Source organism: Haliotis rubra, unplaced genomic scaffold, assembly GCF_003918875.1.
Source record: "Haliotis rubra isolate DU_JTF1 unplaced genomic scaffold, ASM391887v1 Scf20, whole genome shotgun sequence".
Classification (NCBI taxonomy): Eukaryota; Metazoa; Mollusca; class Gastropoda; order Lepetellida; family Haliotidae; genus Haliotis; species Haliotis rubra.
Window position 1 is genome coordinate 638640 of NW_025766003.1, and position 17625 is coordinate 656264.

A 17625-nucleotide genomic window follows, 5' to 3' on the forward strand; every position below is an offset into this window, starting at 1 on the left:
ACAAGGCTTTCGGATCGGTCCGTTTCGGTTCGGTATATGAGAACTTACTTCCAGGAAAATAGCGTCCGTCTTCACTCTTGCAATAGATTTTGACAAAATGATTCGATTTCAAGACATATTAGAAAAGGTTTGGAAAGGTTAATAAAATGATGGCATGAAAACCGAAAATACCAATTTTTTAAATTGCATTATGGTATACCATACCGAAGGCAAAATACTGCGGTTCTACTAATACCGCGGTATACCGTTTCACCCCTAGTGCTTATATCATTTCTGAAAGTTGCATACAATACATATGGGCTAAGAATACTGTTATGGGCTCAGGCTGCAATGCTCTTTCTGAATAAGAACCACTCTGCAATTAATTCAAGGATAACTTTCAGTTAAACATGGTATTTTGAAACAAGGTTGATAATTAAATGAAGTAGGTTTGCACTTTTTGTCTGATTTAAGGGTAATTTTTAGCCATTATCAGAGGTACAGATAAGCTGCGTATCTGCGTAAATTACGCAAATATTTATGTGAAAACTCAATTCCTATTAAGCCTATTGCGTACAAGTACGCTTCAATTTTTGTAAATACTCAATAGATTTGATGTTACATGCATACAAACAAAAATAGATAAAATAACTGAGGTATATTGTGAGGTTCTATTTCAGCACCTATGTGCTATAACAGATCAAATATAAATAACGAACACGTAAACCATCATTTAAACTTTAATATATTTTTACAATTAATGGAAAATGGCAAAATACCCAATTGCGTTTGAGTGAGGTGGGTAAAATATATTTGGTTACTCAAAGGAAAATTAGGATACCCAATTAAGATAAACACAAGAGAGTACATAACTCAATGACCCAAAAAAGTTATCTGTAGCTCTGCATTTTGAAACAAGATTGATATTGAGTAGCAAGTTTGTATTCTTTTGTTTGCAGTTCATCAGGTACAGGCTCCCGACTTGGACCTCCCCCAGACAAATATGAGTACATTGTCCAAGAACTAAAGCAAAGTAACTGCTTGACTGTGCCAGCTTCGGCAATCAGGTAAATTATTCATAGCTGCGTTTGTTCATCCTGCCTTCCTAAAGCTTCTGGTGTATTTGTTGAAATCCTATTAATAATATATGCATTATTAGCAAGGGAAGACTATTGTATTTCTCAAATTCAACATTTGATTCAAAATGTCATGCAGGATTATATTTAGTTATTGAACAAGCATCAGTTGACCTTAAAACAGAATGATTATGTACGTGGCTGTCAGTTTACATAGTTAAGCCATTGATTAACATTATGTGACTCCTTACTAGCTCAAGTAACTCGTGGGGCGGTGGGGTAGTCTATTGGTTAAAGCGTTGTCTCGTCACGCCGAAGACCCAGGTTCGAATCCCCACATGGGTACAATGAGTGAAGCCCATTTCTGTTGTCCCCCGCCGTGATATTGCTGGAATATTGCTAAAAGCGGCGTAAAACAAACTCAGTCAGTCAGTCAAGTAACTCGTTGATGTTTGAATTGCGATATTTTATTACTCGCAAGAACAGAAAATTAATTTCAGCTTGATGCCACAAATGCTGATTTTTTTGGTGGTTAGTTTTAGTTTTAATTAGTTGGTAATAACCAACATATATATTTTGATTAATGTGTTCAACTCCTGTGAAGAAAAATGCTAATTATGTCCCTTAAGTTGATACAAATTAGATATTCCTTGGATTGCAATAAGTTCTTTTCTATCAATTACAGTCGGAAACGGACCCTTTATACTAGAGAGAAGAGTAAGCTGTTTCTGAAACATCATGCTGACTCCACTTCTGGTGTGTTTAGAGTTAAGGTGAGAAAAAGTGCATTGTAATGAATTAGCATTCGCAATGAATTACATTGTTATAGGTTTTAGAAATAGACTTGGCATCAAGGCATTTTCATTTTATCAACTTTTTAATACCATCATCAAACTTGAAAAAAATTCTTTAAGTCATTTTCATTCACAGTCAGTTAATGACCTGAAAATAATTCAATCAGAAACCCTCTTCTGTGTTTAATATATTTTTATTTAAAATCTAAACATCCTAATCTGAACACAATGAATGTGAAACCGTAAATCATGTATTGACCATGTTAATAGCTAACACTGAATATAACTACCTTAATTAAAGAGAATATGCAGAAAGATCTGATTGTTGTAATTATAATCTGCACAAGCAGATTTCCATGGACATGATATAGGTTAAAATCCAAACTTGACATGAAAAGGCCATGGATAACAGGTTTAAGATGAATATTTTATTCATTGCTAAATCTCCTGGCAATTCATGAACAAAGAACAGCAATTCAGAGTTACCTCCCTTCCGCTCAGTCATTCGATAACTGAGGTATGAAGTGGTGACCTACAACTTTTATTTATCCATACATATTTGATGTTTTTGCTAAATTGTTTCTTCATAATTTGGCCATGAGAAAGCTGTAAGAGGGCCTGTGATTGTGTGCCAGAAAGTTTGCATTAACCAAATATAGCAGTACCAGAAAATCAGAAACCAGAGCCAAATAAATCTTCAGAACTTGGTAGTCAGGTATCTTAGTTTCCAGGATGATCTTTAAAGAGAGAATAGTGGAGTATATCAGTCTAACAGGATAGGTACACTGTCATGGAGAATATCTTGAAATGATCCTCCCAGGGATTTACAGGACGTGAATTCCTGCATCCTATACACATAAAAATTGACAATGGACGCAACAAAAGTTATTAGCGGATCCACATGGACGCAAAAAAAAGTCCAAAGGTATCATTTGCAATTTAATTACTGTAACAATTAATGTGATGATCATGATACCTAATACAATAACAGTATTAATAATAATATTTAAGGGTCTGGGACCCCCATTTTGTTGTCCAGGACCCCTGAAAATTAACAATATGAGTCCCAGGGACCCTCAAATACAAGACTCAAGGTAAATCCATGTCCTTCACAAGGGGACAGTTTCTAGATGCTTTCAGTTCTGTGAAACTCACTGTCACTGAGAGTGTTGTTGGTTTATACTGTCAAATGTTTTGACTGATCTACTGATCAGTTTCTGACTGTTGTGAATTTATGCTGTTTCCAGGAAAAAGTTGTCAAAAGACTAAATCTGCAAACAGCAAAGTTTGAAGACTTTTTTCTCGGGGCCTCCACCAATATTTGAAAAATCTGAGATGAAGAAGAAGATATCCCCGAAACGCCCAGAGAATCGTAACAGTACAGGCAACACTAGTCTAACAACACCACCCTTGAAAAAGAGGGGCCCGCAAGAAGAAAGATGAGAAAATGATGAAGGAAAAGAGAAGCCCCAAAGGTAAGTTTGACAATGGATAGCATTGATAAAATATCCTCTTGAACCCCCTTGTGATTGTAGTTCCTCCGCCATATAGCTGGAATATTACTGAGTGCGGCGTAAAACTCAACTCACTCAACTCAACTCACGACCAAAGGTCTGTGCAGAGTTACATCCCTTGAGCATACCAGAAAGCCTTGAACATATTTCAAATCATGTTTCGCATTGGATGTGTGTTTCGAGTATAGTCGGAGTGGAATATATAATGGACTAGCACCACCAATGTGGATTTGGTGATGACAAGTTAATGATTACTGATTGTGTGTGTGGGTATCCTAGTGGTTAAAACACTCGTGAAGATCCGGGGTAGAATAGGTCTTCAGCAACCCATGCTTGCCAGAAAAGGTGAGGCGAGGTGAGGTGAATTTGGTTTAATGTCATGCTTGAGAATATTTCGCTCATATGACGAAGTGCATGCATGTGTATTTGTATGTGCGGCTGCTTGTACTAGCCCAGACTTAAGCTGGTTTTATAGTGCTAGCCCACTGAGATACCATGCCGCAGTGAAGCATGAATACCCCACTCAGACACATTATACTGACTCCGAGCCGACCAGTCCTTGTTGTCCCCAGTAATGCCGAGCGCCAGGCAGGGTCAGGACCAACAAGTACCATATTTTAACGTCTTTTGGTATGACACGGTCGGTTGCCACAAAAGGCGACTATGCTTGTCGTAAGAGGCGACTAACGGAATCGGGTGGTCAGGCTCGCTGACTTGGTTGACACATGTCATCGGTTCTCAGTTGCGCTGATCAATGCTCATGCCGTTGATCATTGGATTGTCTAGTCCAGACTTGATTATTTACAGACCGCCACCATATAGCTGGAATATTGCTGAGAGCGGCATAAAACTAAACTCACTCACTCACTCACTAGTGGTTAAAGGTTTCAGGTGTGTCATACCGAAGACCTGGGTTTGATTCCCCACGTGGGTACAATGTGTGATGCCCATTTCTGCTGTCCCCTTCTGTGATATTGTTGGAATATTGCTAAAAGTGGTGTAAAAGTAAACTCACTCACTGATCATGTGTCATTGTTCCCTGACAACATGCAGGCAACCACTGGTGAGCTGGGCTAAGACCTTGATTCGTACTCATTTAACAATGTCTTTTCAAGTCATTTTCAGTAGATATAACGTAGCAATAAGATAGCAGGAATACTGTTGACTAAGGCATTAAATAATATACCACACTTGTTTGGTGATCTGGGTACTCAGGCTAGGCTAATCAAGTTGCTCTATATGATCTACAAATTGGAAACGTGTTTCATGTTTGGAACAGTATAATTGTTATTATGGCTGTCAATTGTTTTTCCATATCCGTCCATGTAGTCACTCTGTACGTGTTTCCCCCAGAGATGAAGACACCAGAGCAGCTTGCACGGGAGCAGATGCCGCACCTGACCCCGGAAGAGAGGGCTCAGTTAAAGGAGAAGATGAAGCAGGACAAGATGGCCGAGAAGATTGCCAAGAAGGAGGAACTCAGAAAGCGACTGGAGGAAGAGAGAATGAAAAAGAGGGAAGAGAAAGCAAAGGTGGATATTTGAATTGAAAACAGAAGTTTTAATAGTTGTGTTAAGGTGTCTCAAATGCTGAGGCAATTTGATTCAATAAATTCATGATTGATGTATGCATTTTTCAGCATTACAATGTCATACAACAGTCATAGAAATGGAAGTTATTTTTCAGGAACGTGAAAAGATACGAGAAGAAAGGTTGAAGGAAATTGAGATTTTGAGGGAGAAGAATAGGCCAAGAGATGACATGGAGTGTGATGACTTGAAGGTCAGTAACCAATGATTGATGAAACTTTTATCTGAAAGCTGTAATATATATGGCGGGTTAGAATGAACCTTCAGTAACCCATGCTTGTTGTAAGAGGCGACTTATGGGATTGGGTGGTCAAGCTCGCTGGCTTGGTTGACTCATGTCATTTGGTTCCCAATTGCGCAGAACGATGCTCATGCTGTTGATCCCTGGATTGTCTGGTATAGACTTGATTATTTACAGACCGCCACCGTATAGCTGGAATATTGCTGAGTGCGGCGTAAAACTAAACTCACTCACTCACTGTAATATATATAACTTGTTGACCTGCTGGTTATTACTAGAATATCCTTTCCAAAAACTGGAATTAGCTGCAAATTTCATAGTTTCAATTTGACTTGTCACTTATGTATATTTTGAAGAGATGAAATATGAATGTTTTTAGTTGATGATAATATAAAACATTTTGAGATGTATTTATTTGTATTTCAAATTGTGTTTAGGTTTGCCGTTATGCAGCTCACATTCAGTTTACTATCAAAATACTAGTGAACTGTATTTCAAATATAACCAATGATTTGTTTTCAGAATTTCATATATGTGTTAGCCTTATATGGTCTTTTTTTCTTTTGTTTTCTATGAACAGAAGTTTAGTGTGAATGCAAAAGGCATTGAATAAGTTTTCATATTTGGGTTGAATTCTAAAGCACACTGTCAGTGTGTATGTGTGTGTTTAGTCAACCAATACTTATAAACAGTCCATGTTCTGGTCTGCAATATCACATGTGCATCTTATTATTGCCAATCAATTCTAACAGGCAACACAGTCCGGCAAGAGACATTGCAACTGCCTTGCAATCCACACGGCACCCATTCTCTGTCAGTATTCAGAAATAGTATTGCTGGATTATAGGTCTGATGCCAAAGAACACTGACCAAAGTAAATACTTATATACCAGCTACTTATTCTTATGTTTCATTCCATATGTTAATCTTTTTTACATATATGATTGCAGGTTATGCCAAACTTTAAACCAGTGCAGACAAGGGTGCCATTGGAATTATTCGGGGATGCCGTCATGGTTTTGGAGTTCATTCATACTTTCAAGAGTCTTTTTGATTTTAAGCAATTCTTCCCTAAGGGGTTTTCTTGGGGTAAGTACTTTTGTAGTGCCTTGATTGCTTGACTGATGATCAATCCCATTTCATGTAAAATGTAAGAATGCTGTACGTTTTGATGGAATTTGAACACTGCATATGTCTGTCTCCACTGCTGCTAGTTTGTTTAAAGACTACTACCCAAAGATTATTATAATTAAGTTAAATATTTCCAAGGAAATCGTCCAATGGCTCCGGGCTATTCTTTTGGTACATGTCTTGAAACGTGATGGCTATGCCTAGGGTCAACATTCACGTAAATTTGTAATCATGAAAAGTAACCTCTTGCATGAAACTTCCTTTCACTGGAAAGTTTTGGAGCCTGCTTGTCAAAGGTCAGGGTCATATTTGAGGTCATTGTTAAACACAGCTACATACTTCATAGCATGTTACTGTTGCACTGTTTCTTGTACAATCCATGGAATTGATGTAAGAAGTTTTCATTACAGTTCATGTCTGAACTAATTTTTCACATACATGGTCTGTAAATTTTTTATGATCTTACCTTAAATGGCAGTGAAGGTCTCCTTATTGAAATCAGACCTTATACCCAGATGAACTACCCACTGAAGATCTGACAACATTCCTTAGATCGGATTGTATACATTTGTTGGATTTTTTTTTTGATTGATAATTGTTATAATGTGCTACCGGTGTGATCACACTTTACATGCACATCTTAGTGTACCGTCCACTCTTTCTACTGTGACCATGCAAGTGCAACCCAGTAGTCACCATTTTACCCATATTCTTGTGAATTGGCTATACCATGTCAAAGTATGTGTGTTTGAAAAAGCAGCTACATTTTCAATCCTTGTGGTCTTGTAGGGATGCTGGAGTCGGCGCTGCTGGACCACGATGTAGATGGGCCCCTGTGTGACCTGGTCCAGATGTTGTTGGTGACTGTCTTCACTCTACAGGAAGAGGAAGCAGAGGAGGTGGATGAGCTTGACAAGGAAGACCAGGAAATGAGTAGGAAATACTTTCAGTACAACTGACTCAGTGTTCATTCTAGCCTTTCTAAAAAGTGGTCCAGTGTGGCAGAGGCCCAGATAAGCTGCGTTATCTGGGTAAAATATGCATATAAAATGAACTCATTTCCATTATATTTAAGTTGGTTTTGAATGACATAGTCATAAGGCAGAACATACCTGCTTAGTAAACTTACTCAGTCACATAATACTTAAGTGAGTAAAATGACTGAAATACGCACATGTTTGAAAGCAGTGGGTAATGGAAAATGAAATACCCACTCAACATTCATAATACCCACTCCAAAAAAATCCAGTTGGTACAGTACCCACATGAGCTAAATCTTATCTGGAGCTCTGCAGTGTGGGCTTCTTAGAAAATACTGTGGATCATGTCAAATTGTTGTGATGTATTAGCCATGCAGAACTCAGTAGTTACTATTATGACTTCACTTACCTTTTTTAACATTCTATAGAGGTAAGGTCAACAATTTGAAGAGTGTTCTTATCATTTTGATCAGTTGGACAGTGACCAATACATTTTTATGTTGTCAGAATGTTTCGGAGAGCAGTGTTTGCTATTGCTAGAAGTAGAATAAGGCAGCTTCTGTAATGATAACATTGTAAATACTCAGAAGGTGGATTGTGTTTAAGATAAAGTTGTCTTTAATAAGTTAGTGACACGTTTTAAATTGTTCATGTGTTAAAGAAAACAACAAATTATAAGATTTCCAATAATGTGAGCTCCTTCTAAACTTCACTGGTGCCAATTTCCAATGAAATTTTGAAATATTCCTTGGCGTGATTCCTGTGTTTTATGGTGGATGTTTCCAGCCCATAGATAGCGCTGTGTTCTTATGAGATGATGTTGTGTGTTGCTGCAGCAATGAATGAGGAAGCCATGGAGGAGGATATGACAGCCAATCAGATGATCCTGGCTGCCACCATGACTGCACAGATACCCCAGATGACTCATGGTGAGTTGGTCTTCGTATCACTGATATAGAGCTCTGGTGGTGAAAGTTCAAGATCAGGGGTGGAAATAACCAATTGCCCGACGTCCGAGTCCAGTGTTTTTTTTGTCGGGCAAGCAAATTTGTATATCACACTGTACCGGTGTCCAGTTGACTTTCCAATGTTAATAATGTTGTTTATTTAAAAAATCAACAAGAAAACAGCTGGTATAGTGGAAAAATGATCAGGGCAAGTGATTTTACACATGCCACTGTACCGGAGTACACTAGCAATTTTAAGGTTATTTCCACCCCTGAAGATCATTGCCCTAAGGCAGTGCCAAGTGACAGGTTGGGTTAGTAAACCATAAAGTAGTATAAAATGTTTGGCCCAGACTGTAATGGTGAAGTTAACATTGGAGGTATTTCAGAATGTCTTTATGTGAAAAAATGAAGGGGAAGTTATAGAAAATGCAAAACAAATGATTAATCTGTCTTTGTAATTAATCATAATTCCAGGCATCCTTGTCATAACCCTGAAAATAATAATCATAAAGAAGACTTTAGGGGGTGCCATGGATTCAAATACTGTAGCAGCGAGTCATTAAGGATGCCAAAGACCTACACTAACTGTTTTCCTTTTTCTGCCTTGAGGGCACTAGTAATCTTTTCGGGGTGGTGGGGTAGTCTAATGGTTAAAGCGTTCGCTCGTCACGCCGAAGACCGGGGTTCGATTCCTCACATGGGTACAATGTGTGAAGCCCATTTCTGCTGTCCCCCGTCATGATATTGCTGGAATATTGCTAAAAGCGGCATAATACTAAACTCACTTGCTCACACAATTGATCTTTGCACTGTCTTATGTCTAGGTATTCCCCTCAAGAAGATGTTGTTGGACCAGTTCACTCTGACAGAGATTTTGCGAATACACTTGGCTTCATCTGGAGCCCGTGCCAGCATGAAGAATGCCAGGTTCCGGTATCAGCAGAGAGGAGGATACAGCTCACTTGATGATGCAGGCTTCGAGTTGAAGATGCAGGATCCAGCTGTGATCAAAGCTTTAGCCATGCACAGTCTGTTTGATCTTGTTCCAGGTGAGTTTACTCCTGATGTCACTTAGAATCCACTAAACACGGTTCATTCTGTTAGTGCTTTCTTATAACGAACACATTTGTAACAAACTGCCTTTTTCGTCCTGGCCACTTGCTGTATTAGTCAAAATTCATATAACAAACTACAGTTTTCAGGGGTGGAAATAACCCATTGCCCGACGATATGTCCAGTATTTTTATCTGCCGGGCAAGCAAATTTGTATATCACACTGTACCGGTGTCCAGTTGACTTTTCAATATTTATTATGTGGTTTATTTAAAAAATCAACAAGAAAACGGCCGGTATAGTGGAAAAATTATCAGGGCAAGTGATTTTATATGTGCCATTGTACCGGAGTACACTAGCAATTTTAAAGTTCTTTCCACCCCTGAGTTTTAGCAAACTATAGGTCATGTTGATTTAGTTATAACTGTAGTTTATTGCATTTCAAAATAACATAGGGATAAAATCATCGTGATAGTAAAAACGGTTGAAATTATTTTATCAGCGTGATCAGATACATTTCCCAGATATATTTCTTGATGAAATTGTTAAGTGCATCAGACATCATGCAACTTTGTGCGATTCTGTGTTTACCCAGAATCTTATGTTTATTTTGTAGTGTTTATATGTATCTTTAGGTTAGGCTTGTTGATTATGTGACATGTTATCATAACATGTCGTTTTTAGGTACCCGTAATAGGATATACTCATAGGATTGTTTTAAAGCAGTAGTGAACACGAAGAGGAGGCAGGGAGCACTAATGATGAGGTTCAAGTTCTTCTTGTTCTTCATGTAATTATGTTTAAAGGCTGCCTCCGTGGTGTAGTGAGCTTCTGCCTGGAGAGCGGAAGGTTCGATTCCTGGGAGCGTCATACCAAAAAGACATTAAAATATGGTACTTGTTGGTCCCTGCCTGGTGCTTGGACTTAATGGGTACAACAATTGCTGGTCGGCTCGGAGTCAGTATATTGTTTCAGAGTGGGGGTATTCATGCTTAAATGTGGCATGGTAGCTCAGCGAGCTGGCACTATAAAACCAGCTGAAGTCTGGGCTAGTACAAGCAGTCACACATATACACGCATGCACGTTGTCATATGAGCAAAAAATTCTCAAGGACGACGTTGAACCCCATTTCACCTCACCTCACATAATATGTTTAAGCAGTCCCTGTTCAGTTTGTTAACACAGATTTTGTCTTGTGCAGGGGACAAGTTACGCATACTCAACACCCTACTGCAGCAGATTCTATCATACGCTGCTGCCCGGGACATTGTAGAGGAGAGCTATGAGAAGCTGCGTCTGATGAAGTATGACCTTAAACAGTTGCAGTGGGCAGAGCAGAGGAGGGAGAGAGAGGATGCACAGGCCAAGTAAGTCGGATGTCATTTCTTCATGAATTATCCTGAAACTACTAAATCTGTTTATAAGGGCTCCTATCCACTTACTTTGATAATGGAATATGCCAGCTTGCAAAGCATCTTGGGCAGGTCTCAAGTTTTTATTTATCAGTGCATATCATATTGTGTGCTTATGATTATTTTTAGTAAAACTATTGTAACTAATTGTTTTGCCTTTTGTGTCGTTGTGATTGAAGTTAAGCATGAAGGTGAAGGGATCCTTGTGTTAACCCTCCCATTAAAAGTTACACATTTAAGGGTCCATCTATTCTAATACAATGGATTACCTCAAGGACTCTTGGATCCTCATTCTATCAAATGTACAGTAGTCCCTATTCATTTTTATAGATACCGTCAGCGTCAAGAAGAGAAACAGAGAGAACGAGAGCGAAAGATTCAGAAGATCCTTGAGAGAGAACAGCAGCTCAAGGCAGAGGAATCTGGGTAAAAATCTGAGTCAAAATTTAATATAGATGTGATAGTCTCAAACAATCCTTCAGAATATCCTCTTAGAGTTTCTAGTTTAGCTTCTTGTTTCCATCTGATAAAACATTGGATCTGATAATTAGAGAAAAGAATGTTTAATATTTAGTAGATCTTTTATCTGTATCATGCTACATTGACACTTTACTTATTATTTCACAGCAATGGTCCTGTGAATGGTGATGTTAATGAGCCAAAGATGCTGAAGAACAAACTCTTATTGTTGGATGAAGACAGAAATACACCCAGTCCAGACTTAGATGATGATAATCTCACAGAAGAAGAGAAGCAGAGGAGGAGGAAGAAAGAAGAAGAGGAGGAAGCAAAGAAAAAAGCAGAATTTGCCAAGAAGGAAGAGGAAATGGTCAGCAAGATTATGGAGTTACAACGGACGAATGCCTTGTACCCAGTAGGCAGAGACCGAATGTATAGGCGATACTGGGTGTTCCATGCCCTACCAGGCTTGTTTGTGGAAGATAATGAAGTGAATGTTGACCCAGAAGTGTTAGATCCCTTTTCCACTTACCTTGAAAAACACAACTCAATACCTCATCTTACACTCATGGATGAAAAGAATACAAGTAGTGATAAGGAGAATGACTCCATGAATACGTCTGTGGATACAAGTGTAGCTGGGAATGTTGTCCAGCCACCTAAAGATCCTAGAGTGAAGGCTCTGAAGAAAGATGAGGAGGTGATTGTGATTAGTGACTCAGACAGTGAAAGTCGAGCAGCGTCTAAAGATGGAGAAATGGAGGTTGATGAAGCCCCAGTGCTTGATGATGAACCTCCCCCTGCTCTGGAAAGCCTTGCTGCTCAGCAGATCTCGAACAGGAAGAAAACGATGTGGTCCTTTTTAGATAATTCTGACCAACTTCATGAACTTCTGGATTGTTTAAACATGAGAGGATTCAGGGAAAGAGAATTAAAGCAATCGTTATTTGAGATTAAAAGTACAGTGGTGAAGTGTATACGTCAGTGTCCTGTTGAGGACTTGAACCTGCCTCCAGAAGCTATGGAAGAGGCCAGAGTCAAGGCTCTTGCTCTTACTCGGGGGATCTCTGGCAAAAAGGCTGCTCGTGGCACAGTGCAAAATGATACAGCACAAGAAGCAATAGAACTCAATCTCAGAGACACATTGTTAGACCTGGAAGACAGGATCTATGCGGGAAGTTTAGGATACATGAAAGTAAGTTCAACTTGTCATTTAGACAGTAGGGTTTAATCTGGATGCTTCTGTTGACTGTGAAATAATTTGGTTTAACATGTCTGGATGAACAATGTCCCATATAATATGTACTGATATTCCCTGCTGTTATTGCATAGAAGATGGGATTCAGGACTAATGCCCTAGTAATGGATTAATCAGGTTTCCCTACATGTCCCTTGGACATTTGTGGAAGGTTTTTGTTGTGCAGTGTCACTGTCAGGCTTAACATCATGAACAAACTTAAATACATGTACTTGGTTATTCATGTTTTGAATTTTTCTTGCAAGTGTGAGCAATCTGCTAATATCATTTGTTTTGCAGAATGGCTGTAATATAATTAAGTTAGATGTATTCCGTGGGACCTTTCTTGATAAATGTCAGCGCAAATGTTGAGCAGGGGAAACAGTTAATTCATAGCAGTTGCTTGAATAATGATTATGATTATGACAGGCAAAGGGCTGCTTGTTCAGTAGATGCCTCATGTATCATAACAAAGTCCTTTGTTACATTTGTTACTTGAAATTGCATCTGGCATCAAAAACTGTTTTCCATTGTGAAACTAATGTTCCGAAAATTTTCGTTATCTTACATATATAATTAGTATAAGCTGATCTTGAGGATGTCTTCACCATGAAATCGAAAGACCGATTGTTTCAAAATTAGTACCTGTTGTAAGCATGGTCCATGCTTCACTTTCCAGACCCATTTGACCTGGGAAGGTCCGGGTTAGAATATTGATCTTCAGTAACCCATGCTTCTCGTAAGGGGCGACTAACGGGATCGGGTGGTCAGGCTCGCTGACTTGGTTGACACATGTAATCGGTTCCCATTTGCGCAGATCGATGCTCATGCTGTTGATCACCAGATTGTCTGGTCCAGACTCGATTATTTACAGACCGCTGCCATATAGCTGGAATATTGCGGGGTGCGGCGTAAAACTTAACTCTCACTCACTCACTCCAGACCCATTTCTGGAGTCATGGAGCTGTGATTTTGCTGGAATATTGCTAAAACCGGCGTTAAATCATACATACTTACTCACTCGCTCACTTGCTTTCCAGATCAAGGACAGAGCAGCATGGAGAGATGCAATAGAACAAGGCAGCTATTTTTCCCAGAATGATGACCCAGTGTTTACCAGGCCAAAAATAGAGTAAGTTTCCCTCTAGATCTCTATTTTGGTAGGTGTTGATCAAACCATCATTTGGTTGACCATAAACTGAAAATACTAAAGAATGAGGGAGGGATCAGAGGTGACAAACCCTTCAACAGAACATTATGAGGTCATTTTCAAACTTATAGGACTAACTTGGACAGGTCATATAAACCTACAATCTGATTGTTACTGAGTTGATATGCATGTCACATTTCAGTACGGTCTGCACTTATAGTCTGTTTGCAGTGAAAACGTACTGATGAATTTCTCTTTAAGCAAAAAAGTAAATCAAATAAAATGAAATTAAGATTGTCAATCCTCATAATTTTACCTTGCCAATTAAACATTCATATTTCAGAATTTTATTCAACTTAGGATAAAAGTTGTTTAACAGACAATCATAGATTCAAATTGCTTTTATTGGTTTGTATTACAAGGGAGTAAACACAGTAATTGGAACAGTGATACAAATGCACGTGCAGTACGTGATGAGCGTTAACTTAGACCAACCCTACTTGTTCTCAGTGTTTCATTTAATGTGCATACCCCCTTGTAATACAAACCAATAATAGCGATTTGAAACTATGATCGTTTGTTAAAAACTTTTATCCTAAGTTGAATAAAATTCTGAGATTTAAATGTTCTATTAGCAAGGTAAAATCATGAGGATTCGCACTTCTGATTGCACTTTATTTGATTTACGTTTTTGTTTAAAGTGAAATTAATCGTTTTCACTGCAAACAGACTATAGTCTAAGTAAACACTGCTATACTGAGTCTAACAAACCCTAGTAGAAGGTCGCTTCAGGCCCCACTCCACAACACACACCACCACAACACAACACACCACACTAATATCTGTTCCCCTTTGTTTGTGCAGGGCAGTTGACCTCTCGCCAGAGTTAATAGGTACGGAGGCGGTGGTGCGAGACCTTAGTCGGGCGTTACTGCAGGTTGCACGTGGCCTGGAACCAAAGTACCTGGGTGTTCCTTTAGGTAATGTCCACATTGTATGTATCATGTTCATGTAGTTCATATCTAATTTATGATTTGATACAAAATTATCACGTCTATGATTTTGCAGAAGATATGAGATATCAAGGATTTCCTTCTTTTGATGGGTCAGTGATGGAAACTGGTATTACTTTAACAACCCTTACCAAACTGCTCAATAGTTAAGGTACCATAAGGTCTAGTCAAATTGGCCATGTTCAAAATGTTGTCACTGTTAGGACCAGTGATCTTAAAATGTTACTTTCTGTTGCTATCGGGTGCTTACAAATCGGACAATGGTCTTGAGACACTTTGGATGATGATCAGCCATTCTCTAGAAATGAAACTGATCTGATACATGTGTCAAAAACTCCCAGAGAACACCAGTTTTAATCATGTTTGCATAGCTCATGATCAGTGCACTTTTATGAACTGCTTATTGCTGATACTGCCATTGTTAGCACATTGCAACACTGACTGATATAGACCTAAATAGTATAATGAATACAAAATCAATCTCCTGAAGCTGGATTTCACGTTCAGTATAAAACTAAATGTAAACATCAGTATATCACTGATAACAAGGTTAGTTTTATATTTTATGTTCAGGTGAGAGTGATGATGCAAAAAAGAAAAGATTGAAAGCAGAGAAGGAAGCTGCAGAGAAGCGGGCCAAGAGGAAAGACAAGGCAGAGGTTGACAGTGATGGTAAAGAAACATTCAGTAATCATTACTCACAAACCTGTGAAGATCTGGGTTAGAATTGGTCTTCAGCAAACCATGCTTCATATATGACTATGAGGTGACTAAAGTGATAGGTTGGTCAGACTCACTGACTTGGTTGACATATGTCATGGTATCCCAATTGCATAGTTCAATGCTCCTGATGTCAATCACAGCATTGTCTGGTCAGGATTCACATTATTTATAGACCACCCTTGGAAACTTGCTGAGTGCAGCGTTAACAAAAATTTCGTCTCTTAAAAAATTCAGTGTCTGAAGTAAGTCAGTAAAAGAGTCTTTTAGTGCGAAATATTACGCAGTAAATAGGGACAAAATCATTCAAATCTGGGAAATAGCATGTACATTCTGAAGTAGCAGGAACATGCCACATGAATGCATTATCTTCTCCCTTTAATAGGGGCAGTTGGGTAGCCTAAAGCGTTCGCTCGTCATGCCAAAGACCCTGGTTCGATCCCCCACATGGGTACAATTGTACAATTTTATTATGCCCATTTCTGGTGTCCCCTGCTGTGATATTGCTGGAACATTGCTAAAAGCGGAGTAAAACCATACTCACTCACTCTTCCTTTAATACCATTCAGAAATATCAGACCTGTCAGCACCAAATAGTTCTGTACTTAAATGTCTTTAGGTTGTGTCATGATATGACATGTGTTGTAGATGATGACAAGGAGGATGTGAAGCAACAGAAGACAACCTATGAGAGATGGGAAGAGGCCTTGTTGTCAGTGAGCAGCCTGACCCAAGTGTTCCTTTTCCTCTCCACACTGGACAAGAGTATCATCTGGTCCAAGTCTGCGCTCCATGCTCGCTGTCGGCTCTGTCGAAGGAAGGGAGATGGGGACAAGATGTTGCTGTGTGATGGCTGTGATAGAGGCCATCACATGTATTGTCTGAAACCTCCTGTAGAGGTAAGGCCCTCACATTTTCTACTTAAATATAACTATTGCTAAAGAACTTTATCAGTATATTCCACTTTGTTTATGTACTTTTATCTGTACAACAGTAAATAAATTTCAGTTTGACGGTGAAAACTGATGAGATCATTACTGTAAAAAAGTTCTACTATTACAACTACAATGTATTGGCCATGAACTATTATCTACCAACATACTTCTATCAGAAAATACAACTGTACCATCATGATTCTGCCCCAAAGTACTATCGCATCATTTGGGGTCACTTTTCTTTTTTTGGTTTATAGAAAGTACCAACAGGTGACTGGTACTGTCCAAACTGTAAACCAAAGGAAGTGAAGCGCAGTCCAAGGAAAGACCGCCGAAAGACCTTTGAAGAGGAAGACCAAGAAGTTGAGGAGGAAGAGAAAGATGAGGAGGAGGAAGATGAAGAAGAGTAAGTAGTTTCTGACATTTTTAACTGCTGAACAGTCAGAACTTCAAACTGATATGAAAGGCTTCTATATGTGTGTTCATTTTATTTTATTTTGCCCCACATGGGTACAATGTGTGAAGCCCATTTCTGGTGTCCCCCTCCGTGATATTGCTGGAATATTGCTAAAAACGGCGTAAAACCATACTAACTCGCTCATTTTATTTTGCTCTTTATTTCATTTTATATTGCTCTTTATTTCATTTTGTGGAATGCTAAAACCCCTTTCTATGAGGATATTTTCTTAATGGGGATGATACTTTAGAGGCAAAGACTTTTCTCAGCCTTGCATTATATGCCCTCTGTATGTCTAACAAAAACACACAATTCCTGTGTCATATGCTAATCAGTCTATGTTTATCATATTTTCATAGCAAACAAGTCACTAATCAGCTTAATATTGTATTTTACAGTTCTGATGCAGAGAGTGAGGAAGAGGAGGAGGAAGAGGAGGAAGAAGATGAGAATGAGAACCTATGTGTGAAGTGTAACAAGCCAGGCATGTTGCTGTGTTGTGACAGCTGTCCAGGCTCATACCACCTCACCTGCGCAGACCCACCCCTCAAGAAGGTCCCCCGGGGCAAGTGGTTGTGTCAGGTCTGTCTGGGTGTGGACAAGCCTGGTGGCAAGATAAAGCTTGTGCACAAAAAGAAGAGTAAGACACATCTTCAGTCCATTTTGTTTTTCAGAGTGGTTTTGTTATGAGTAACTGCAGTGGTATAGATACACATGTTCGTGTTCTCTTGAACAAGTCCGAAATGAGTAATATTGATATTCTTTTGTAAACACAAGGATTCCAAATAGTTCTTTGACAAAGTTTGTTACTGATACCTGAAAATGTGGAAGGGATATGTGCATTATACTCAATGTTTTTCTTCAAAATGCTAAATCCCTTAGAAGAAGAAATATGAAACAAGAAAATATGATATTGTAAGAATGTCTTAATGCG

General features: G+C 38.8%; 1 protein-coding gene across 1 annotated transcript in view; it reads left to right on the forward strand.

The window, feature by feature from the left end:
* Window positions 1-17625, forward strand: part of LOC124275561 (bromodomain adjacent to zinc finger domain protein 1A-like) — a 34509-nt gene that overhangs the window by 6443 nt on the left and 10441 nt on the right. Inside the window, 19 exon segments of the mRNA XM_046711140.1 lie at window positions 939-1046; window positions 1741-1828; window positions 3097-3144; window positions 3146-3221; window positions 4693-4895; window positions 5050-5145; window positions 6144-6282; window positions 7114-7257; window positions 8141-8233; window positions 9079-9303; window positions 10510-10675; window positions 11051-11146; window positions 11348-12374; window positions 13457-13548; window positions 14431-14546; window positions 15153-15251; window positions 15948-16198; window positions 16492-16640; window positions 17090-17331. Coding sequence (XP_046567096.1) covers window positions 939-1046; window positions 1741-1828; window positions 3097-3144; window positions 3146-3221; window positions 4693-4895; window positions 5050-5145; window positions 6144-6282; window positions 7114-7257; window positions 8141-8233; window positions 9079-9303; window positions 10510-10675; window positions 11051-11146; window positions 11348-12374; window positions 13457-13548; window positions 14431-14546; window positions 15153-15251; window positions 15948-16198; window positions 16492-16640; window positions 17090-17331 — 3458 coding nt within the window.